This window comes from Carettochelys insculpta, chromosome 6, assembly GCF_033958435.1.
Source record: "Carettochelys insculpta isolate YL-2023 chromosome 6, ASM3395843v1, whole genome shotgun sequence".
In the NCBI taxonomy this organism is placed as follows: domain Eukaryota; kingdom Metazoa; phylum Chordata; order Testudines; family Carettochelyidae; genus Carettochelys; species Carettochelys insculpta.
The window spans coordinates 14,100,839-14,127,112 of NC_134142.1; the positions used below are offsets into that span (position 1 = coordinate 14,100,839).

Consider the following 26,274-nt stretch of genomic DNA (forward strand, 5'->3'; position numbering starts at 1 on the left):
CCATTATCTCTAAAGTTATCCAGAAAAGTGAAAAATTAAATATTGTAATGAGAAAGTCATTCCCAGCTCCTATTCAGACCTATTCTGATGGGATCAAATTTGCACATGAATTACAGCTCAGCAGTTTCATCTTGAAAGTGCAACTGGACCCCTTGAAGCTTTTGTTGAAAGCAGACTAACACTCATATTAGGGACGTGATCTTGCTAGCAACGCACATGCAGAATTTTCATTGATTGCTGGATCAGGAGTCGGGGCTGAGATCCAGAAGTGGTGCTGGGGCTGCAGTTGTGTCTGGAGTCTGAGGTACGGGGTGGCACTGGAACAGAGCTGGAGGCAGAGTGGAGCTCAGGATCAGGCCATTAATCACTAAAACTTAAAACAGTCTTTTAATTAGCTGATTACTATCATTAAGTGTCAGATCGTATTTTTTGCATTTGAAATATGCTCAACAGATAGTGGCACTAAGACCCACTACTGACAATTAACACTTTCTCCAATCACCATTGTGGATTTAAATACACTGCTGTAGTTGTTGTACTCGCTGAACTTGTTCCAAACACAGATCTCCTGTTGATGGGCATTTCACACATGAAAAGAGTGAATAATTATGTGACGGAGAACCACAGCATGTATCCACAGGAAGATTTTTTTCTCAAAATATTGACTTGTCATTGTCATTATAAATAAATGTGGCAATGAACCAGTTGTGAATTCTAACACTATTATTTGAAAGTAAGCAAAATATGGGCTCATGTGTCAGTACTAAATTTTTCTCTGATGTAATATCCAGGAGCACCTACATTTATTTTCATACATTTTTTATCATCACAAAAACTTTATAGTGAAGCATATTAATGTAACACATTTTTGTAGCATGAACGTCAATCAGGAAATGACAGAAGATGAACCATAGCCACCATCTGGGAACCTGTATTTTGAAAGAAAATAATTTGTGAGTGTCCAGTTTTGTATCAGCCATGCAGTGCACCTTAATACAGTGAAGGAAAAGCTGTACACAAGACAGAGACTGCTTGACTACAGCATAGAGAGTTCCCAGTTCTCTTCACTTATCTTTGAAACTCATCTTTGCAATCCAACTTGTCCATCTGTCGTTTATTTGATTTATGTATGTGTTATGCTTTTTTATACAGTTTGTAAGATCCATGGGACAAGAACTGCTGTTCTTTATTTTCCGCATGCCTTGCTCCTTATCAGACCATCTTGACACTACCACCATATAAATAAAGCCTTTGAATTCCCAACTTTAAAGTGATGTCCCCTGACCAACTTCTGTCCTAAGTCCACTGCACCAAGTTCACTGCAATCCACAAAACTTCCACTGAACTCTGTATGCACCAAACTCACTTGGCATCCATATTTTCAGGGTAAAAATTGCATAGCACCTACCTGACTGTGGGAATGGACATGGCTGCTTCACTCAAGGTGTCCAGATGCTTGTCTCCCACCTAAGCTGCAGCGTGATCCACAAATCGGGGAGGACAGATGAATGCCTTTCTTGTGTGCCAACTGGCCTGGGTCCACTTCCCACATGTGGATTCAGAGGCTTCCTATCAGGTCTCTTTCAAAATCTCATCATGAGAGGAAGCGATGCTGTTGCCCAACAGTCTGCACACTTCATGGGGATGTAGGAAAACCGGGTTCAGTTCTCTACACCCCCCCACCAGAATGGTAGCAAGGATTTGAAGAGGAGTCTCCCAATTCTTAGGAGAGTGCTCAGACTACTGAGTTATGGAATACTATGATCACGGGCTGCCTCAGTCTCTCCTGCAGAAGCTATTCCACTGTGGTAAAATAAAGACTTTGTAGGAGGGTAACTGCATCTTGGGTGTCCCCCTCCCAGGTGAGTGCCCCAGCCACTGGTATACAGAATCATTCTTCTTCCTTCTGTCCCAGTGATTGCTCTACTATGTATAAATACTTAAATAATCATCAGCCCTCCCACATGATTTAGGTGGCTGAATGCCTGTACTCCCTGAGTTTGTAAATTGCTCTGGAGGTGAGTGTTTTGTACATCACCATGGTTCCAAAACTGGAATTTAAATACCCATCTCCTTTTGTTCAGTCAAGACCAAAATACCAAATACTCTACTTACTGAGTTATTTCAGTTTACAAAGTGGACTAACACTCATTTACAAAACCATATACAATAACTGACAAACAAGTTTATTTAAAAAAAGTATATTTTCACTTTAAATGAGACAATCAGCTAATTTCTGAATGCTGTATTTAACCCAGTAAACAAACTCAAACAGTATTTAATGCTGCAGTAAATTTTGTTAAAATAAGTGAGTTGACTAAACCCATACAAAATGCTATTTATACCACTAACAAGTGTTCTGTTGTTATAGCTGAAACCAACACCAACCACTACACTTTTCAGATCATAGATTTAACATATTCAATGTGGAGGTTTCATACTCAGTAAAAGGTACTGAATTAACTGAATATACTATTGCCCATTGTCATTTTTGCTATTTATGTTAATGTGTGCAAATTAAGGGAAAGCTTATCAAAAGGCTTCATGTAAACAATACATTAAATCTTTAAAAGTGATAAAAATAAAAACATCTCGGAGCATGTATGATTAGTGGAGAATATTTAGATGCTCTTGACGCAAGTGCAGTAATGACATCTTACATTAAATGACAGAGAAATGAAATGTTTTGAATTTTTCTTAAGTTGCTGAAAACAAGGATCAAGGCTAAGCAGCAAAAGTATTCAAAAGGAAGTCAAGAAATGTATTCAAAAGAGTGTAAATGGCTTTGTATTTTGTGATGAAGAGCGAAAACCTTTCAGAGAGGAAGAATGTGATGATCTCTGATCCTGTCCAAATGCAAATGGAAAGCTGAAGTCATCTTTTCGATCTCCATATGTATGAGAAGAAGACTCAGATGGAAAGGAAAATGTAAATGCATCCTCATTTTCCAATTTCCCAAATAAGCTTCCTGCAAGGAATACATATTTTAATTAATCTGGTAAATTAGATACAATCTTATTTTAAGATAATTGCAATTAACAGGCTATATTTCTGAAATAACATAGATTACTTTAACATTCTGCTGAACATCAACATATGCTATATTTATTCATATATCAGAAATGGAGCGCCCATTAGCAAGATACTGCATTCAATGAAGGCTACCAAGTCAGTTGCATCTAACTGATTACAGCCTTTCATGGCATTCCACAGAGCCCTTCCTGATAGTTCACAGAATGAAATATTTTGAAATGAGCAATATAAGGATTGGGTCTGTCAAATGATCTCTTCTCTTACAAAGTAGTCATAAAATGAAGTGCTTCAAGATCCACTGCTACAGACAAAGGAACTATTTAACTATCAGAGTTGTGAATTTCAAAACAGAATTATACACTTGCCTCTACAAAAACAAAACAAAACAGAACTAAATCCCCCAGAAATTTGATAAAGATGAGTCTTGAATCCAACACAGTATACAATTATATATATATATATATATATATATGCTTTGCTATACTATTAACAGACAATGCCTGGCCTTTGATCCTCTCGTGCTCCAAATGAGATGAAATGATAATTCCTACTATGAGGTCAGAGAAAGAGAGAGAGAGGGTGAAATGCTGGCACAAAGCTCCCATTAACTTCAGTGACTTTAGCCTGTCAGCAAGAGAATATGAATCAGGCCAGTTCCCTTGATTTCACTGGAGCAATGCTAATTTTACACCAGTTGAGCACCTGGCCCAGGTAAGCTATTTCTTCTCTCATTCACAACAATTTTATTTTGATTTAGATAGGAGGAAGTAAGAGGAAATTCAGGTCCAAGGATTTAACTAACAAAATGGAAACATTACTTGCACTTGAGAAAGCGATACACAAAGATACACAACTTCTCCTCCTTGCACTGATAGCTCAAAATATTATTAACAGACTCAACGTGCAGTTACAGTGAACTGGAAGCCTCGGATATACCATAGGCATTTAGCTGTGCTATGGCTCTTTTGCATTTCAGAGCCATCCCTACCAATACACAAAATATTGAGCTGCATAAGACACCACAAAATGGAGGCACAAAATTGCCCCAATTTCATGGTGCCCTAGGCAGCTACACGTTGCATATGTAGCAGCGCTAGCTCCGGGGGCCAGCTCCTCCTCCCCACACCTGTAGGCTGTGCTGAGCTGTCATCAGCTGTTTACCTTTCTGATGGAAGAGGAACCTGCCACTTGTCTCTAGCCAGCTGTGTGGCTGCCCTTTGCTCGTCCTCCAGCCTGCACTGCTCATCACTGCCCTTGTCTCCTATCTTACTCCCCCTTCTGGTCAGCCTCCTTGTCCTGCTCCTGCACCCCACAACTCCTGTCCCTGCAGCCCCAAGACCCTTGAGAACAGCCTCCGCCTTCTACAGTGCAGCCAGCTTTCTCATGGAGTGGCCGCCCAGTAGGGTGTGCATACTGTCCTTGAGCTGTACAAGGCACCAGAATGGGCAAGGACAGCCTTGTTTAACGGACAGAAAGAAGGGCGTTTTAATTCAAGACAGCTCTCAGAATTGCTCTTTTCACCTTGGTGGTCTATCTCATACCTTGTTCCAAGTATATCTAATGCCAGACTTCCCCCTGCTCCTCCACCTTCGCCATCTTTCCTCTCATGTCTTCTTGCCTCCTCTTTCATGTCAGCTTTGTCCTCTCTTTGTGGTACTCTTACGTAATATTCAGGGACATATTTTGTGCTGTCCCAAATAATGGGCCATTAATCACGGGGTCACAGTTTTACCACTCTGCCATCATTGAACATTTCTGTTAATCAGGCATCTCTTCTTGAACAGAACCACAGACATTTAAATTATCAATTACTGGAATATGAATAGAATAAAATGGCATACAAAAGCACCTTTCACTTTCAAAACTTACCAATATCTTTGTGTGGGGATGTAGGATTTACATTTCCTTCAGAGTAATTTTCATCAATCTGAAACACAGTAGCCATTATATTTAACTATAATACTACCGTAAGTATTGATTAATTTTACATCATGTCAAATGATTACAGTTTTAATTCATCTAAATTGTTACATTTAAAAATATTAAAATAGTATGGCATGTCTCATTAGTCAATATTTAAAACATACAATTGGATCAACCACTGAAGTGGTGACCTGTAAAGCCACAGTTAAAAAAAAACAAAAAAACAAATTTTGACTAGTTTCTAATTGTGGCAGAAAATTTCAGTGTAAAGGGCTACTTTTTCTTTATCATTCAATCTTTAATTCAATAAAGTAATCAATAATTCACAGAAAGATTGCATCCACAGTCACCCTATTGGGTAAACTTTAGAGCTGTGTCTACACGTGCAAAAAACTTCGAAATAAATGGCCCTTTTTCGAAAGAGCGGGAGGAGCGTCCACACGTGTAAACCTGTTTTTTGCAAGAAAATCGAAAGAATGGGGCACAGACTTTGAAATCCGAACCCTGATCCCACATCAGGAAGATTGCTCCCTTTCGAAATAATAAATCGAAAGAGTACATGTGTAGACGCTCCACAGTCCGCTCTTTTGAAATACAGGTCCGCCATGGCACCAATCAGCTGGAGCGTGGGGCTGCTCCAGCCAGCAGCAGCAAGGCTCTATGGTCCCTGTTTGGCTGCCTTAAAGACGCATGCACGCAGGAAACCTGTGGCAGGAAGCTGAGAGTGTGCTAGGAGCAGCCTGCACACGCACTCCAACCTGACGCTCCAGCGGCCACATGGCAAGCAGCCAGCCCCCCCCACGTCCCCCCCCCGAGCCCCCGCAAGGCTCCCAGGGCTCCTAGGGGGAGAAAAAAAAAAGGGCTCCCTCCTGGATGGAGAGGGAGCTGTGGGACCTCCTCGGCCTCTGGCAGGACGAGGAGGTCCTGCGCCACATGGGTGTGAAGTGGTGCAATGCCACAGCCTTTGGCCACCTGGCAATGGGCCTCCACACCAGGGGCCATCCGGAGCGTACCGTGGAGCAGGTGCACTCCAGAGTAAAAGAGCTGCGCCAGGGATATGCCCGGGCCAGGAACCAGGCCGGACACTCTGGGGCAGGACCAGCAACGTGCCCCTTCTACAGGGAGCTATGGAGCATCCTGGGGCCCCAGGAGGGTCCACCCCCCATGGCTTTCCTGGACACCTCCGGGGAGGAGCTGCAGCCGGAGGAGGAGGAGGAAGAGCCCGGATCGGGGACACAGGAGGGCGAGGGGACCACAGACTGGTCGAGCGAGGAGGGGGAGCTGACCATAGTGATCCCCTCCCACTCCTCCAGCCGGGCGACCGAGGGCCGGAGATCTCCGGATGTCGCCGAGGGACTGCAGGTACATCCAGGGAGGGGTGCACACCTACTCCACAGGGTGGAGGCAACGCAACAGCTAGGTGCCCACACACAGAACCGGTGGTCCTGGACCGCACACAGGCCAGCCCCCACATGGGATACGGCACCACGCGGTGCCACACCAGTGACACCCAGCACCCACCCCCAGTGGACAGTGCTGTAAGCCACACAGGGGCGGTAACTGGTCAGTGCCGGACAGTGCCCGGGGCCTGCGCACTGCAGGCCGGGAAGGGACACCTGCGGGAGAGACCCCTGGAATCACACGCAGGCTGGGAGGCCAGGTCCTGGGGGGGCCAGTTGATGCTCCCTGGAGGGGTCAGTGTCCCTTTGGGGGGGGGCGGGGGCCCCATGGGGTGGGCTCAGGCGGGTAGGCCACAGCCGGGTCCCCTCTGTCAAGGGCACATTACTGACATGCTCTCCTCCTCTCCACACAGCCGCACCATCCGTGGGCCAGGAGAGCCCCGCACCATCCCTTGTCCCGGAGAGCCCGCCCGCAGCCATCGGAGGTGTCCGGGTTCCACCCCAGGCAGCACGCTGTTGGGACTGTGGCTGGAGGGCCCCCCCAGAGGGCTGAGGAGGACCCAGACAGCCAGCGCCAGGCCAAGGTGGCCGAGGAGCACCTCCAGCTCACCTGGGACAACATGGAATGGCAGAGAGCGGCCTGGGATAGACTGCTGGACACCCTTGAGGGCACTGGGCAGGAGCACACGGACACTGTAGCCCGCCTCCTGGCCCTCCCGGCGTCTCCCCCTGCTGGCCCTACCCCCTCCTCCCACACCGAGCCTGTTCCCTCTGCCCTCACCGATTCTGCACCCTCCGCCCCCACCAGGCCCACCCGCCAGCAATATTTGCCGGTGCTACCGGCACCCTCCCCCCGCACCGGGGACCCCGTACCCAGGAGGGGGCAGGGGCTCCAGGGACTGATGGGGTTCGCAGCCCACCACCCCTCCCCCGGAGTGAGCACCTCAACCCCCCTCCAAGTTAGGTTCCCCCCACCCCCCTCCAAGTTAGGTTCCCCGCTCCAAGTTAGGTTTCCCCCGAACATATTATTTATGAACACCCAAGTTATATAAACGTTGCTATATTATTCACCACTCTGAGCTGTGCTCCTTGGTGGCTGGTGGGTGGTGGATGTGAGGGAGCGGTGCTGCTGGGGGTGTGGGTGGCAGAGATGGTGGGTGACAGATGTGTGTGAGATGTGGGTGTGCGTGCGGGTCAGAGGTGGCCATCGGCAAAGGCCTGCCTGAGGGCCTCCTGAATGCAGTGGCCATCCCAGTGGGCCTGGCGGATGGGGGCGGCGCCTGGCTGCTCATAGACAGCACCAGCCAGAGGGCCCACCCTCCCCACCCCCGGGGCATAGGCATCCCCCTTTCCCTCCACAATGTTGTGGAGGACGCAACAGGCACCCACCACATGGGGCACACTGGGGACCCCGACCTCCAGCTGTGTGAGGAGACATCTCCACCACCCCTTTAGATGCCCGAAGGCCCGCTCCACCACATTGTGGGCATGGTTGAGGCGCTCACTGAACGCCTCCCAGGTGGGGTCGAGGTGTCCCGTGTAGGGCCTCATGAGCCACGGCTGCAGGGGGTACGCCGCATCTGCCACCATGCAGAGTGGCATGGTGACGTCCTCCGCCACAGGAATCTCCCTCTCGGGGATGAAGGTGCCGGCCCCCATGAGGTGGCAGAGGCTGGAGTTCCAGAAGACCTAAGCATCATGGCTGCGGCCAGCCCAGCCCATGTACAGATTGGTGAACCAGCCCCTCACGTCCACCAGGGCCTGCAGCACCACCGAATGGTAGCCCTTCCTGTTCACGAACTGGCCAGCACTGTGTGGTGGAGCACGGATGGGGATGTGTGTGTCATCCAAAGTGCCAATGCAGTTTGGGAAGCCCAGGTCCTGGAAGCCAGTGATGGTGTTGTCCACATCCCCCAGGCAGACGACCCTATGGAGCAGCATCGGGTTGATGGCCCTGATGACCTGCAGAGGGGGAAGGAGGACACGTGCTCTAGTGTGGGTGTGGCGGCCGTTGCCCCCTGCCTTGGGTGCATTCTGCCCCTCTCCCATCCGGCCTCTGGCCCATGCAGACCCTGCCGCCTCCCATCCAGCCCCTGCTCCATCCAGCCCCTTGCAGGGGAGGGTTCCCCTTGCCCCAGCCCCCCCACCCTCCCGGCCCCACCTTACCTCCATAAACACAGCCCCGACGGTGGCCTTGCCCACCCCGAACTGCTGTCCCATGGAGTGATAGGAGTCCAGGGTGGCCAGCTTCCAGATGGTAATTGTGACCTGTTTCTCCAGGGTGAGGGCTGGCCGCATGCAGGTGTCCTGGTGTTGGAGTGCAGGGGCGAGCCAGTGGCAGATCTCCTCACAGCTCTGCCTTGACATGTGGAAGTTCTGCAGCCACCTTTCCTCGCCCCACTCCCCTAGCACCACACACTCCCACCAGTCAGTGCTGCTGGGGTAGGTCCAGAGGCATCGGGGCACCCGGGAGGGCGCCAAGTGGTGCCCTGGTGAGGGGAGCCCCATGGCCCCAGGGGGACTGCGCAGCCACCCGATGAGCTCGGGTGCAGCTGCAGCGAGGGTGCACAGCACTGCCAGCAGGGCGTCCATGATGAGGGCATCCTCCTGCAGGAGCTGTCGCTGGGCCTCCATGGTGGGCATGAGTGGGCTCTGCCGGGCTGGGACAGGCTGGGCAGCACTTGGCTCATGTGGAGGGGAGGGAGGGGCCCTTTAAAGGAGGCAGCTGGCTGCAGCCCCGGAAGGGCTTGTCAGCCATGGGACCCCGTCCGCAGCATTTCCTGCCTCCCTTCTTTCAAAGGAGGGCTTGCAGCCGTGTGGATGCTCTCTTCCGAAAGACCTCTACGGCAGCTCAAAAGAGCAGATCGGAATGCCGATCTGAAAAATGGCGGCGGGTGCTCTCTTTCGATGGCTGCTTTTTCAAAAGCCAAACTTCGATTTTTGCCCTTTCGAAAGGGCGGTTACGTGTAGACACAGCTTATATGTTTACTCTTTGGTGCATGAAGCTAAATAGTATATTGCAAAGAGCTACTACAGTAAAATATTGTTGTGATATAATCTCCATGCCAGGAGTACAGGGGACAGGACTAGATGTTCTCAAGGTCCCTTCTAGTCCTAAAGTTCTTTGATTCTTCTGTTGAATGAAATTCAAGCACAGGTACTCACTACTCTTGTAAGCCATCTTATACTATGTTCTGATTAATTACTAATCTTTCCTGAAAAGTTCTCTGAACCAGACAACATATGGGGATCAATTCTCATGTGCTCTGTGCAGGTGAGATGTGAAGATGGAAAATAGGGAGGGCTTTTTCAGCTCCTACTGCAATTTAAACAGCCTAAGTATTCAGTGGAGTTCTGGCCATGTCCTTCTACCCTGGCCAGATCTGCCAGGCTTACACATGGGAGAAGGCCTACACAACAGGGAAACTCAAACAAAACATAAATCAAGGTGGTGTAATTTTTTTTCTTCTTAGATTGACTGTCCACGTTGAATCCAAGAAGACGACTCCCAATCAGTTATCCACTGAAGGGTTTGGAGATCACTGAAGCTGATGACATCTGGGTGAAGGGAGGACTCATGGCAGTGGAAGGCTCTGAGGAGTCAATCACCTAACCTGTTCTGCAGTTGTGGTTGAAACGAGGCATCCAGGTGTATCTTGTGAGGACTAAGTACCACACTGATTGTTTATATAGAACATTGCTGTGGTGCTGTCTGTTAGAAGTGAGATACACTTGCCCTGCAAGTGGACACGGAAGATCATTCAAGTGGGACGTACTGTACACAGCTCCTTGACATTGATACACAGTGGGTTCTCTGCCTGACACCAGAGGTCCTGTGTTCTGAGGTTGCCTACATGAATGTCCCAGGCCATTGCCAAAGTGTCTGTAACCAGGGCGAGCGTCAGCAGTAGTCTCCCATGTGAACTGCCTGAGGGTTGAGCCACCACTGGAGAGATGGAAGGACCTGAGGTGTGAGAGTCACCAGTCTTTCTCGACTCAGTGTGTAGACCTGAGATAGCCTGAAGAGGGTGAAGTCAAACCTTGGCATTCTGTACTACATATGTGCAGGCCAATAGGTGGACGAGTATCTTTAGACAGTTTTGGGTTATTATGCTAAGGAAGGCTATAAGATCTCTTATAATAGCACTCATGGTGTGCGTCTACACTAGCCGGCTACTTCAAAGTAGCTGGTACAACGTCAAAATAGTACACGTTGCATCTACACGCACCATGAGCTATTTCAATGTTGAAACTGATGTTAGGCGGCGAGACGTCGAAATCAATATTCCTATCCAAAGATGAGAACAGCGCCCTACTTCGACATTCAACGTCGAAGTAGGGCATGTGTAGATGATCCACGTCCCGCCACGTTGAAATAGTGGGGTCCTCCATGGCGGCCATCAGCTGAGGGGTTGAGAGAGGCTCTGTCCAGCCCCTGCGGGGCTCTATGATCACCGCGTGCAGCAGCCCTTAGGCCGGGGCTTCTGGCTGCTGCTGCTGCTGCTGCTGCAGCTGGGGGTCCATGCTGCGTGCACGGGGTCTGCAACCGGTTGTTGGCTCTGTGGATCTCGTGCTGTGCTCTATCTTCTAACTCTCTCCTCCGAGAGGAATGAGAGTTGATTTTGCCATATTTAAGACCAGACTGTGTCTGAGGAATGAGTCGTGCACCAGACTCATATGGTTGTCCACTTGGGCCTGCAACTGGCCCTTCAATAGCCAAACATATATCCTTCACAGGAAGTCTGCCACAATGGCCATGCATTTTGTGAACTCACAAGGGGCCACTGACAGGCCAAAGGAGAGACCTGTGAACTAAAAGTGCATCTTGCCTATCATGAACAGGAGAAATTTCGTGTGGAACAGGATGATGGAAACATGAAATACATGTCTTTCAAATTGAGGGTGGAGTACCAGATCCACTGAAGGGCTGATATAGGCTAGGGACACCATATGAAACCCCAACTTCTTCGTGAGCCTCTTGAGGTTGCGCAGCTCTAGAACAGGCCAGAGCCCACCTTGGCCATGGGGATTACAAAATAAAAGGAGCAGAACCCTGAACTCCAGAAGGACCTCCTCCAGAGTTCTGAATTGCAGGAGCAACTGCACCTGCTGTATAAAGAGCTGGTCATGAGAAAGGTTCCTGATGAGGGATGCACAGGACAGAAGGACGAAGAATTGGAGTGAATATCCCAATTCCACCTTGCCTAAGAGTCAGGGATCTGAGGAATTCTGGACCCTATCACAGTGGAAATGTGATAAATGGCTTACAAACATAGGACGAGGACCTGGGATTCTGAGCTGGTGCACCACTTCTAGGTGCACCTTGAAAAGTTCTTTTTGGGAGGTGGGGACTGCCTAGCAGAGCCCTGTCCTTGATTATTGAAGGAACATGGAGCCCTTTGCTTGTTTCTATGGCTCCCTCTCCTCTTATAACCCTGCCTTTGTTTGTATGGATAATAATGAGGCAATGGCAGTGGCTTAAAGGGTTTCCTTTGCAGGCCTATAGCTGCAAGTCCAGAGATTTTAAGGTTGCCGTGGTGTCCTTAATGCTATGCAGCCTGGAATGAGTTTGTTAGACAAAGAGCTTGGAGCCATCATAGGGCAAGTTTTGGACTGTCTGTCATACTTCTTATGGGAGATCAGGGACCCGTAGCCATTAGCTCCTATACATCATAATGCCTGTGAACATCACATGAGCTGTAGAATCTGTTGACTCAGAGTGAGAGTCCACTGGAAGGAGTTCAGTTTGTCCAAGGAGGCCCAGGAATTAGAGCTGTAGTGAATAAGTACTGCTTGGTGATTTGAGAACCTAAGCTGGAGTCCCACTGTAAAGTAGACCTTACCATGGCATCCTTTGATTTAGGGGTGGAACCCTGCTGATCCCTTCTCTCCTTAGCATTTGCCACATCCCTGAACAATGTGCCAGGTAGTAGATAAGTAATACTCACAGCCCTTACTTAGACAAGAGAAAAGGAGAGTGCCAGGAAGTGTTGGGCACTGAGTCCTTCAGGCATTTCATACAGTCTCACACCAAAAATGGTGCACAGAGCACCAAAAAGGCCGATTTTGGAGCTGGGCCCAGCTGTATCAGTTGAAGGTTAAGAGCTGATGCTATAAGGGGGCATCTAAGTCTAAAGTCTTTCTCCTTCCTTGTGTGAGTCCAGAAACCCCAGCAGATCTTAGTTTGATGTGATTTCCCCAAGCACTTAAGGCAAAATTTGTGAGGCACTCCTGTGGGCAGAGGTTTCTGGCTAATAACCCCACTAAACTAAAAATACCCACTTATCTTATTTTCACTAAACACTTACCTTAACTAACACTTATGCTAATGAGAACTATTTATAAAGAATTGGTAAGAAAATGCTCAAGAATAGCTTGCCTAAGACAAGAGAAGAGCTTCAGTGATCTATCACTGGCAGTAAGAAGGAACTGAGCAGGCAGGTTGGCAAGCCCTCCGTAATGGTGTCACTCCTGGAGGCTCCACAGCCAACCCACCAGCTAGCAATAATGGAAAAACCTTATGACAACTGTGCGTGTGGCGGACACACACCTACCTAAATTTGACATAAGCAATAACTCAAGCAGAATCTCTAAACATTAGCAGAGACTGGCACTGGAACTAAACCTTATGGAGAAGGACCCAACACTGAAGGCTAGTGAAAGGGAAGAATAGAGGAGCAAACCAGTCTTTCTCCTCTTCAGGAGCTAGAGGTGGCAGATGACTCCTTGGCCCAGATCCTCAAAGGTATTTAGATGCCTCATTCCCATCAGAATGAGACACCTAAATATCTTTGAGAATCTGAACCCTGCCGCCTTCCACAGTACCAAATGAACAAGGGCCAATCCGAGAGAAAGAGAGAGAGAAAAAAACCTGATCAGAAATTCTCTTACTGGGATTAGCAGTAGAAAAATATTGCTGAAGGGTATATTTTGTAAAAGAAAATGAGCTAGTGAATAAGTGGCAATGTAAGCGAACAAAGGCTACTGGAAACGTTCTGTAAAATCAACAACATTTTCTGAGAATATTTCACTTTGTGAAAATAAACTGATCTTATCCTTAAGATTCAGTGTTACCTGGTCTGATGAATTTTCTGCTCCAAATACAGAAGAGTCAAATAAATTAAAGCCAGGTGATTTCTGGGTACAAGCCATGAGAAAAGAAAAAGCAGGTGATTTTGATGCTGGTCCTTCACAAACTAAATTATGACCCCTGTAATGAAAGAAAGGATGAAACATTTTAAGATAGCATTTTGATTGAGAGTTATAAAAAGAGTTCTCTCTGTGAGTTAATAAAAGAGCCTTTGGTACACTGGGTTTGACTGTGATCTTATAATGATTTTACACTGATTTTAACAGGTACTCTTCATTTACATCTATGTGCAATCTGAACCAGGTGTCTTGTTCTACTACAAATGCTGTAACGCGAAAATCAATAATATCTTGTAAAAATATCCCTTAACAGAAAGATTTTCATACCAGGGAAAACTTTCAAACTTGTTACAAATGTGTGACAAGAAACTGGAGGTGAAAAATAAAAACAATAAAACAATCAGCTTGGAAAATACAATCTCATACACAAATTCTCAACAAGAGAGCTATCTGAAAAGCAGTAATACTGAAAAAGATTTAGTATGATGGAGACTTAGTTAGACTTGTATTTATAATCTAATATGGCAGCAAAAGAAGACAGTGCAATTTTGGGCTACATAAACAGGCAGATCTTCTTCTCCTGCAGATTTGGTAATTGAGAAATATCAGATTTGTGTCTTCCTAATCTTTTCCAAGGAAATACAGTGTGACATCTTAAATGCAAGATTATGATTTCATTCCAGCTACAAAGAAAATAAAAAGCTAGATTCTGGGGGAAGACCATACTGAGCCATTAATGTCTTAAATTATTGCAAACAAAAAACAAAGAATAAGTTCCCATTACAATTTTGAATGCTAAATGTTCTCTTTCAAGTCTGCTTCAGTATGAATGTCCCTCTGAAACAAAAGTCCATTTACTAAAATTATAATTTAAATAAAACCTGAATATTGTTCAGCACTGTCTTGCAGGAAAAAAGGTCTGTTTTCACATAGCAAAATTAATTAATGTTTATGAAATGCACATCAGTATGACATGGCTCATAAAAGTTCAATAAAATTAAAATCCTACAATTCAAATGGAGGAGTTTTAGGGAACTGGGCTTTCTCCACACTAGATTCTGGTGTTTTTAAAAATAAAGGCATCTCAGGGGTTTTTGGAAAATGTTCAATACTTCCTTCTGTAGCTTCAGGATTATCCTCATCGGATTTAGTAGAACACACTGTATGTACATTCTGTTAAAAAGAAATGTCATATCATAAAAAGAATGCTTATGGTATTTACAAGTTCTATAAAATGTCAGTAGTACTTTTATCAATAAACATATTAAGTGTATTTTTGTTTCCTTTGGGTAAAAAGTGAAATATTCATCAAAAATAAAGGAAGGCATCAATAAATGCTAAAATAATATTTTATTTTTATTGCACAACCCTTTGATGATGTGAGAAACAAGCTTTCAATTTTAAACCTCCCTCAAAAGCTTGTCACTCTTGCCAACACCATCTGATCCAAGCAAACATATTGTTATTTCACCCATCTTGTATCTCTAACATCCTGGATCCAACACAACTACATATGCACATTTTAATTACCTTTGCCTTTAAACTTTGTGTTTTACCAAAAAAAATTCCATCTTAGATTAAGACCATATATAAAAAATTTCAGTACAAAAAGAAGTTTGGGAAGCTTATAAAGAGACTAAAAATAGGGATTTAGAATGGGAAAGTCACCTCAACCTTTCTACATTTCTGTATCCTACACTACATTTCTTACAGTAGAACTATTTAGATCAGGCGTGTCCAACCCGCAGCCCGCGGGCCGCATGCGGCCCTGGACAGCTAGTAATGCGGCCTCACAAGATCGTACACTTTTAACATTATTATGTGATTTATATACATTAACTATATTATATATTTTATATGTGGCCCAAGATAATTCCTCTTCACTCAATGCGGCCCAGGCAAGCCAAAAGGTTGGACACCCATGATTTAGATCTAATGCTTTTAATAGCAGTGGAAAGAGATAACGTTTCCATATTCTCTAGTGGAATTAGGGGAGATCACAATGAGAACATACTTCAGTTCACTGACAGACTCTCTTTCCAAAGAAAAGGTTAGGTGAGAATGAATGCTTGAACTCTGCAAGAAATCTCCACCAGGACACAGGTGATATTTTTGTAAAGGAGATCCTTGTTCACAAGTGGCACTTTAAAGGAGAGCTTTTAACAGAAAGGGTAAAAGTTCAAGGAAGACCAATTCAGACTGAAAATAAGATATAAACTTTTAACAGTGAGGGTAATAAAGCATTGGACCTATTTATCAAGGGTCTTGATGGAGTCTACATCACTGGCAAATATTAAATCAAGCCTTGATTTTTTTACAAAAATATGGAGTGTCTAGTCAAAAGGTATTATTTTGGGTCCTGAGCTATGCTGGAGGTCAGACTTGTTCCCTTTTATCCTTGGAATCTATTAATCCCAATAAAAAGAATCCTGTATTTGGAAGACAGAGCCAACTAGAACAATTACAAAAATTCCAGTGTTATAACTGTTGGTTATGAAATGAAATGCAAAATGAAATGAAACGGAAAAATGGAAAAATTTCCATACATTCCAAGTTTCAGTAACCTGATTAAGGATTCCAGGATTTGGCTTATCTAATCATAGGTAATCTCTACCATGTAACTCTTTTCCAAAAGAATCATAGGACTGGAAGGGACCTCAACAGGTCATCAAGTCCAGTCCCCTGCACTCATGGTAGGACCAAGCACCATCTAGACCAGCCCTGACAGATGCTCATCTAAACTGCTCTTAAAACTCTTCAATGAAAGAGATTCCACAACCTCCCCAGAAAATTTATTCGAGTGTTTACCCACCTGACAGTTAGGAAGATTTTTCCTAATGTCCAAACTAAACTTCCCTTGCTGCAATTTAAGCACATTACTTGTTGTCCTATTATCAGAGGTTAAAGAGACAATTTTTTCTTCCTCCTTGTAACAGAAATGATGGAAGATATTTTGTTCCAATGATTAAGAAAATAATGATGACCTAATTTATTGCCATCTATGCCCAGATGTTTTAAATAAATAAATCATCAACATCAATAACCATGGGCTCAGCACCCGTTGGTGTCTGATGCCTCTCTCACTGTTTCCTTCCATCTTTCCCTAACCAGTGCAGAGTCTAATTTCTGTAGACTAGCTCCACATCAATCTACTACATCATCTATCCATTCTCTGTGGGATCTGCCTCTCCTACTCGAACCACTCATTATGCCAAATACCAGGGTCTTGATTTTTTGTTAGTCATTCATTCTGCACATATGTCCAAATAGTTGTAGCTTTCATTTTATAACCTTCTGCAGCAGGTTCTCTTTTGGCTGCATCTTCCTATATAATTCTTTGTTGGTGACCTTCTGCATCCATCCTATTCTCAGAATCTTTCAATAACAACTCCTTTCGAATGCCAATATTCTTCTTTTCGAATCTTTCGTTATCAACCATGTCTCACATCTGTACAACATGCTGCTGAATACACACGTTTTCAAGACACCCAGCTTCATTCTTAAGCTAATTGCTTTGCTTTTCCAGATCTTATCCATCGCCTTCAAACTCGCTCTCGCTTTCGCTATTCTAGTCGCTATATCATTCTTACAGTCTAGATCATATGTTATGTTGCTCCCCAGACACGTGAACTTCTCTACATTTTCTAGTTCAATACCATCAACACTGATCTTCCTAATCTCCAAATGCCATTGTTTTTGTTTTATCAATGTTCATAATCAGTCTGTACCACTTCCCTTCTTCGTTTAACACCCACATCGTTTTTGCTAGCTGCTCCTTATCTTCCTCAATGATAACTATATCATCTGCGAACTCAAGTTGTTAATTCTTTTCCCGTGCACAGATATCCCTTCTACCTCTTCCTTGATCTCGTCCATCGCTCTCTCCAGATGTGTGATGAAGACACTTGGTGACGTTGGATCTCCTTGTCTCAGACCTCTACTTGTTTTAAACCAACTTCCCAATTCCCCGCATGTTCTCACTGCTGCCTCCGCATTATCACTGATATCTTTCAACAGCCGTATCAGTCTGCTATCCACTCTGTCTGACTCCAACACCACCCAAGTCACTTTCTGATCTATACTGTCAAATGCCTTTTGAAAATCGACAAAGCAAGTGTATACATTTTTGTTCTTTCATTGAGCTTTCTCCACTATCAGTCTTAGTACCAATATCTGCTGTATGGTACTTCTATCTTTTCTGAACCCTGCTTGCTCGTCTGCTATATGTTCTTCTATCTGCGATCTTAATCTCTCTGTCAGTATCATCATCAGCTCCTTACCTAGATGACTCATTAGGGCAATTGTTCTATAGTTCTTGCACTCCACTGTACTTCCTTTCTTGGGTATTGTCACTAGCACAGATCTTGTCCATGCCTTAGCCACCTTCCCTTCTTTCCACGCTATATTACATAGTCGGTGTAGCTCCTGAATCATGCTTTCTCCGCCTTATTTGATCATCTCTCCAATGATCTTATCACTTCCAGGGCTCTTGTTCTTTAATCGTCTCACTGCTTTTTCTACTTCCTCCTTCGAAATATTGGTCTCGATCTCGCTGCTCAGGAGAGATATCTCTTTCAATTCTTCAATCAGTCTCTCTGAGACACTCGGTTCCAACTGTGCTTTGTACAGATTAGTGCAATATCTCATCCCTCGCTGCACAATCTTCTCCCTGTTCATGAGCACTTCTTCGTTCTCATCTTTAATCGCCATCTGCCTTGGGTGCCATTTCCTGTTAATATTCTGTGACAAAGTTCCTTGTTAGCCCCTGTGGGTCCCTGCGCTTCCTGGCAATTTCTCTGCTGTGCCTCAGAGACTCACGGAGACCTCTTACCTGCCCAGGCCTTTCCAGAGGCAGGAGTCTCCGCTTAGCGAGCCATCCTCATCATAGGCAGGTCCAGAATGGGGAGGATAAAGCCAGTCCCCTTGCAGGCCTGCGCCTGCTCCAGTGGAGTAATCCCTCTGGGGAAGGGTGGGAGGAGTCCAGACCCGCCCTCTACCCTGGACTCCAGCCCAGGGTCCCTACAAGGAGAAGAGGCAACTGGAAGGGCCTTCACCCCTGCCCCAAAATAGCAACCTCACCCTGGGCCACTTCGCCCACCACTTCCCTGTGGTACCTTCTCACTCACTCACTCATTCAGCCCTGCCCCGCCCCGCCCCGCCCTGCTCCATTCTGCTCCACTCCTCCACTGCGCCTTCCAAAACCTTCCCCCCTGCAACGAGCTAGGGGGAACCTTTTATAGGGAGTGCAAGGCCTCAGCTGACCCATGAGGGCTGATTCCTAATAAGGCCCCAGCTGCCTGTCCTAATTGGGCCTAGTCAGGGAAAAAAAAGGCATTAGCCCACCACCCTCCCTCCAGAAGGTTCCTTCCCTCCAGAAGGTTCCTGAAAGGAGGAACCATACCTTCCCTCCAGAAGGTTCCTGAAGCTTCCAGGTAGGGGTCTGCCACAATTCCTAATTGTCTTATACACCTCCTTGGTCTTACATTTGCCATAATAGCTCTCGATATCTTCATATTGCTCCTCTAACCATTTCTCCTTATCCTTTCTGGCTGCTTTCCTTACCTCATTGCATTTCATCCTACATTGCTGTTCTGCCATCTCAGAAACATCTCTTCTGATCTCCAAAGCTCTTTTCTCTTGAGCCAACTTCAGTGTCTTCTGAGTAATCCACTTCTTATTGATCTTTTCTTCTCCTGGAACAGTCTGCTCAATTGCCTCTTCTATAGCGATGGCTATCCCTGCGACTCTCTTATCTAGGTCTTTCTCTGTGGCGATATTCTTAATCTTCTCTTCAAGCGCTGCTCTGTATGCATTCCCTGTTTCTTCCTCACATAGCCTCACCACATCTCTTCTTTTCTAAAACTGTGTCTTACATTTTCTTTCGAGTTTTATCTTGATGTTTGCGATCACTAGACTGTGGTCTGAGTCTATATCTGCTCCTTGGAAAGTTTGGCACTGCTGTACAGATGTTATCCATCTTCTTATCAAAATCATATCTATCATGTTCTTGGACTTCCCATCATTTGATTGCCATGTCCACTTTCTACAGTCCTTTTGTTGGAATCTCGTGTTGCAAACCACCATCTCATGCTCTGTAGCAAACTCTAACAGTTTCTCAACTCGTTCGTTTCTTTCTCCATATCCAAACCTTCCCATGACTCTCTCCCAACCTTCCTTATCTGTTCCAACCTTCGCATTCCAATCTCCTCTGATGATCAACACATCATTCTTTGGTATCTCCTCCACCGTCTCTGTCAAGTCTTTATAGAATAGCTCAATCTCTTCCTCCATATTGTCCGACATGGGTGCGTACACCTGAATGACTGAGATGTTGAACAGTTTTGCTTCGAATTGCGTGACCATCATTCTTGCGCTTACTGGTTTGTATCCTAATAATGCTCTTCTAGCTGTTTTGCTAGGAAGGAATCCAACTCCTGATTTATGCTTAGCTTCGTTTCCTGACCAAATGACTTCGCAACCGCATATCTCTCCTGATCCTGTCCAATGCATCTCTGCCAGTCCAAGTATATCACATCGGTATCTCTCCATCACCTTCTGAAGCAGCTCTAATTTTGCAGTTGCCCATAGTGTTCAGACATTCCATGTTCCAATGGATAGCATATATGTTAGGTGTATTTTTCTTTCAGTAGCCAACTTATCGACCCCACCCCGATCGCTCAATTGGTATCGCAGACCTTGTTTATCTGGGCGACATCTGAGCTGGCATCTTTTAACATTTAGTTGTACTGGCATCAGATTTCATTTGTATTGTTGCTTGACGGTCAGCGCATCGACACACATCTGACCAACTCTCCTCCTTCATCCAGGCTTGGGACTGGCATGGAGCTCTCAGCGGCTTCATGGTGGAGTTTTTAAATAAATAAAGCTTCATCCTAATTAAACCACATACATTGCCTCCTGTTTTCTGGCATGGCTAGAAAATGGGACTTGATCTCAGCTGGGATTTCTAGCAGTACTTAATTGGTAAGAGGTGCCTGAGCTCAACCAAATATTATTCTCTTATAACTGATGTGGGACACCCAGAGCTGCTGGGCTATGATCTGCCAAGTCTAGAGGTGTTGTGACTCAGCGCTAGCAAGCTCTGGCATAAACGAAGTACTGGCCTGTAGGTGCCACTGTGCTATTATTTATCACATTACATAGGTCTGTACATAATGAAGCAGAAATGACAACAATATTTAATATTTTATTTTATAGGATAGTTTCAACATAAGCTTCTGCCAGTGTAGAAACAGGGGCCCAAGATGGAAAGTCTCTGGGAAGAGATTGTGATGGCAGAAAACTGTCAAAAGAAATGGTCATCTGGGGGACTAGAGAAGTCAGGTGTACCCCAAAAATTGGTCAGTGCTGGCTGAGGAAGGAGCATGAAGGCAGGATGATTCAGGTGTGTGATGAATCAGTGCACCCTCTCAACATCCTCCAGTGAAGCCTTCTGTAGAAATGTAATGGTCTTAAGTCAGCAAAAGGGACTAGGAAGAATAGGTAAAAGCATCACCATCTGTGCTTACACTACTTATATTTCCTGTCCTGCACATGGAAAACAACTGCTGTATGGAAACATAATTCATACATCATTCCACCACCTTATTTAAACCAGGCTCTGTACACAATTAATTCCCAAACTATTAGCTCAATAACGGTATGAATGTAGCAAATCTCTACCATAAAACAAATAGTAATGATCAATGAAAATATATTCATGTTAAGACTCTAATTATTATCAAAATCAATGAACGTGTACCAGAAAATTTCACAAGTTCATATTTATCCAAACATACTTTAAAAAAAAGTCCCTGCTATCTTAATGAAAGTTCTTTATTCAGCCCTCTGGAATTTATTGTGCAACAAAAAGTCCATAAAGGTCACGTGCCTCCTGAAGAAAGATTTGATAAGAGAAAAGTTCACTGCTCTTACAGATATCAAATGCACAATTTTTACTACCACCTGATATGGTTTTCAATTAAAAATGCTTCCAGAAGGACTAATCTACTACATATTTGAGAGAGTTTGTCTGTGAGTCTGTCTATCTGAGCATCTGTCAGTTGGTTCAAGAACTCATAAATGTTAAGAGCTACAACCACCACATTTGGTATACAGCTTCCTCTTACCATAACTTAACACATGCTCAGGGCATGTTTGTGCTGGGAAGGGGAAAGGAGGAACCACCCTCCCCCCACACTCAAAAATTCATTGTTTGCTGTTCCCCTTCCTCACTGTCAGGGAGTGAGGGAAAATGTACAATTTGTTGCTTTGCTCATGTGGAAGGGAGGGGACAGGTGAGCCGTGCACTTTGGTCTCATTACCTCAGAGGGACAGGAAAGGGAACAGCAAGTGGTTGGAAGCAAGGAGAGGCTCAGGGTGCTGGGGCCAACAGCCACCACAGGCACCGGGGCTATGTGGGAGGACATGCTCTGCACCCCTGAAAGGGGCATGGCCAAGGGTGGAAGGGGTGGGGCCAAAAGCAATCAGCCTTTAGTACTGCTGGGACTGTGGCACTGGGCCTCCTGCTCCCTCACAACCACACAGAGTAGCACTGCACAGCACCTGAAAGGGGCACAGAGCTCTGGTGGTTGCCACTAGCTGGGCCCCAGGGCAACTGCCCCCTTTACCAATCCTCACTAGCAGGCCTAGGGCAGGAGACTAGGTTGTGGAAAGCTCAGGATAGCGGATTGGGGTATACACAGAGGAAAGCAGGAGTCAAGGCAGGGGACTGGGTGTGGGGGAGGCTCTGGACACAGGGTTGGTGTGTGGGGAGGTGCAGGAGTCAGGATCAGGGTGAGGAGGGGGCTCACTGCAGAGTATTGGTGTGGGGTGTGTGTGCAGGAATCAGGGTTGAGGGGTGAGGAGAGGCTCAGGGCAGAGAGCTCAGAATTGGGGAGTGTAGGTTTTGAAAAATACAGTCATTTATATAAAGCATGAACATTGTCCTTTTATTTTCTAAAAACACCCCAAATTATCATTATTGAGCTAAGGACCCGATTAATACCACAAACATTTGCTAATCTTTAATAATGTAAAACAAAAGAAGACACTTAGTTTGCTTATCACTGCAACAATTCCTCTGACCAGACACAAAACAGAATCTCAAAGACACTCACATTTTACAGTAACCCCATTTTCTCCCTGATAAAACTAAATAATTTTATTGAAATCCTAGATTCATGAACAAGCTGATTGTGCCAAAAGAATGCACGGTATTTCATAGGGATCTGACCACTATCCAAAAGCTTCCTTGCCCTGACAGAGGGCTCTACTTTTTACAAGTATCATTAACATATTAATAAAAAACTGTCACATCTTGGAGTATGTGCAGTGAACTTAAGCTATTGGAGGAACATACTTTAAATTGAAAAAAAAAAAACAGTTAAGCAGATACTGATTGTGATGAAGGATAAAAACCAAGGACCAAATTCTGATCTCCTTGTTCTTGCTGGTAGTTTCATTTCAGTCAGAGTATTCTCACTGAGCTAAATAAAATAACTAAGCAAAAAATGCTTAACTTACCTGAGATATATATGCAGAATCCTTTGATTTACTTGCTGCTCCATTTTCTGCACATTCAGCTTCTTTGCTTCCTATATCAAGAAGTTGGTGTTGTTTGTACCACACATAAAAATAGCATTTATTTTAAGAAGACAATTCTTGTAGCTAAATGAGAAATCTGATGGGGAAAAAGGGCACTTGCAAAAGCTTAATGACTTTACACTGCTAGTCATAGACGTAGACTTTTAAGGCCAGAAGGAACCACCATGATCTCCTACACAGGAGTGGAGGCAGGGTGAATATGGCCTGAAGGACATATCTGGGCTATGGGAGATCTTACAGAGGAACAACTGAAGACGTACAGCTGTGTCTCTGTAAGGTTTATAGCGTAGACATAGCCAAAGACTTCAAGTTATAGAGACACTACATTTACTCTAGTTTGGGTAACATTTATATTGAAGCTGCTGAATTTGTAAGTTCATGCTTCTGATTAGAAATTATTATGAATTAGAAACAAGAGGAAGACCAGGGACAGGGTATGCCCATTGCTCAGTGAGGAGGGAGAAACAGTAACAGGGAACTTGGAAATGGCAGAGATGCTTAATGACTTCTTTGTTTCGGTCTTCACTGAGAAGTCTGATGAAGGAATGCCTAACATAGTGAATGCTAGTGGGAAAGGGCTATGTTAGAAGCTGAAATAAAAAAAGAACAAGTTAAAAATCACTTAGGAAAATTAGATGTCTGCAAGTCACCAGGGCCTGATGAAATGCATCCTAGAATACTCAAGGAGCTGACAGAGGAGGTATCTGAGCCTTTATCTATCATCTTTGGAAAATCATGGGAGACAGGAGAGATTCCAGAAGACTGGAAAAGGGCAATATAGTGCCCATCTATAAAAGGGAAATAAGAATAACCCAGGAAACTACAGGCCAGTCATCTTAACTTCAGTGCCAGGAAAGATAATGGAGCAGGTAATTAAAAAAATCATCTGCAAGCACTTGGAAGGTGGTAAGATGATAGGCAAGAGCAAGCAGGCATTTGCAAAGAACAAATCATGTCAAACTAATCTGATAGCTTTCTTTCATAGGATAACGAGCCTTGTGGATAGGGGAGAAGCAGTAGATGTGGTATACCTAGACTTTAGTAAAGCATTTGATACGGTCTCGCATGATATTATTATAAAAAAACTAGGCAAATACAATTTAGATGAGGCTACTATAAGGTGGATGCATAACTGGCTGGATAACCGTACCCAGAGAGTAGTTCTTAATGGTTCTCAATCCTGCTGGAAAAGTATAACAAGTGGGGTTCCGCAGGGGTCTGTGTTAAGACCGGTTCTGTTCAATATTTTCATCAATGATTTAGATGTTGGCATAGAAAGTACGCTTATTAAGTTTGCAGATGATACCAAGCTGGGAGGGGTTGCAAATGCTTTGGAGGATAGGGTCATAATTCAAAATGATCTGGATAAATCGGAGAAATGGTCTGAGGTAAACAGGATGAAGTTTGACAAGGACAAATGCAAAGTGCTCCACTTGGGAAGGAACAATCAGTTTCACACATACAGAATGGGGAGAGACTGTCTAGGAATGACTACAGCAGAAAAGGATTTAGGGATTATAGTGGACCGCAAGTTAAATATGAGTCAACAGTGTGATGCTGTTGCAAAAAAAGGAAACATGATTCTGGGATGTATTAACAGGTGTGTTGTGAACAAGACACGAGAAGTCATTCTTCCGCTCTACTCTGCGCTAGTTAGGCCTCAGCTGGATTATTGTGTCCAGTTCTGGGCACTGCAGTTCAAGAAAGATGTTGAGATATTAGAGAGGGTCCAGAAAAGAGCAACAAGAATGATTAAAGGTCTAGAGAATGTGACCTATGAAGAAAGGCTGAAAGATTGGGCTTGTTTAATTTGGAAAAGAGAAGATTGAGGGGAGACATGATTGTGGTTTTCAGGTATCTAAAAGGGTGTCATAAGGAGGATGGAGAAAACTTGTTCTTCTTGGCCTCTGAGAATAGAACAAGAGGCAATGGACTTAAACTGCAGTAAGGGAGGTTTAGGTTGGATATTAGGAAAAAGTTCCTAACTGTCAGGGTGGTCAAACAGCGGAATAAATTGCCAAGGGAGACTGTGGAATCTCCATTGCTGGAGATATTTAAGAACAGGTTAGATAGATGTCTATCAGGGATGGTTTCGACACTACTTGGTCCTGCCATCGGGGCACGGGGCTGGACTCGATGGCCTCTCGAGATCCCTTCCAGTCCTAGGCTACGTCTACATGTGCAGCCAACATCGAAATAGTCTATTTCGATGAATAACGTCTACACGTCCTCCAGGGCCGGCAACGTCGATGTTCAACTTCGACGTTGCTCAGCCCAACATCAAAATAGGCGCAGCGAGGGAACGTCTACACGTCAAAGTAGCACACATCGAAATAGGGATGCCAGGCACAGTTGCAGACAGGGTCACCGGGCGGACTCAACAGCCAGCCGCTCCCTTAAAGGGCCCCTCCCAGACACACTTGCACTAAACAACACAAGATACACAGAGCTGACAACTGGTTGCAGACCCTGTGCCTGCAGCATAGATCCCCAGCTGCCGCAGAAGCAGCCAGAAGCCCTGGGCTAAGGGCTGCTGCCCACGGTGACCATAGAGCCCCGCAGGGGCTGGAGAGAGAGCCTCTCTCAACCCCCCAGCTGATGGCCGCCATGGAGGACCCAGCAATTTCGACGTTGCGGGACACGGATCGTCTACACGGTCCCTACTTCGACGTTGAACGTCGAAGTAGGGCGCTATTCCTATCTCCTCATGAGGTTAGCGACTTCGACGTCTCGCCGCCTAACGTCGAAGTTAACTTCGAAATAGCGCCCGACGCATGTAGACGCGACGGGCGCTATTTCGAAGTTGGTGCCGCTACTTCGAAGTAGCGTGCACGTGTAGACGCAGCTCTAGTGTTCTATGATTTTATGATTCTGAAAACCATTTGATAAGGATGCTCAAACCATTAAAAATTCCATGACAACACTTTTCAAGTGTCCTGTAATCTTAATGGAATCCCACTTTGTGTCTATTTTCCAATTACTTCCCCATTATTCTGTCACTTATTCCAATATTGTGGAAGCACTGCCTAGGCTGATATCATAAGGCCTGACCTTCTCTGTTCCTCCTGGCTGAGATGACTGCTCTCTAAGGGCATGTCCATACTTAATGGGAGATTGGTGCTGGAGTGATCAATCTCCCAGGGGTTGATTTTTGGGTCTAGTG

The 26,274-nt window shown here is 45.1% G+C and overlaps 1 protein-coding gene across 1 annotated transcript in view; it reads right to left on the reverse strand.

Moving 5' to 3' along the window:
• Window positions 1–2,765: 2,765 nt before the first annotated feature.
• The window catches only part of C6H14orf39 (chromosome 6 C14orf39 homolog), a 56,639-nt gene continuing 33,130 nt past the window's right edge, over window positions 2,766–26,274 (reverse strand). The window contains exons 13-17 of the mRNA XM_074998690.1: window positions 23,031–23,101; window positions 14,515–14,678; window positions 13,431–13,566; window positions 4,903–4,960; window positions 2,766–2,968 (exon numbers count right to left, since the gene is read on the reverse strand). Of these exons, the coding sequence (XP_074854791.1) occupies window positions 2,766–2,968; window positions 4,903–4,960; window positions 13,431–13,566; window positions 14,515–14,678; window positions 23,031–23,101 (632 nt within the window). The remainder of the gene's footprint in view (window positions 2,969–4,902; window positions 4,961–13,430; window positions 13,567–14,514; window positions 14,679–23,030; window positions 23,102–26,274) is intronic.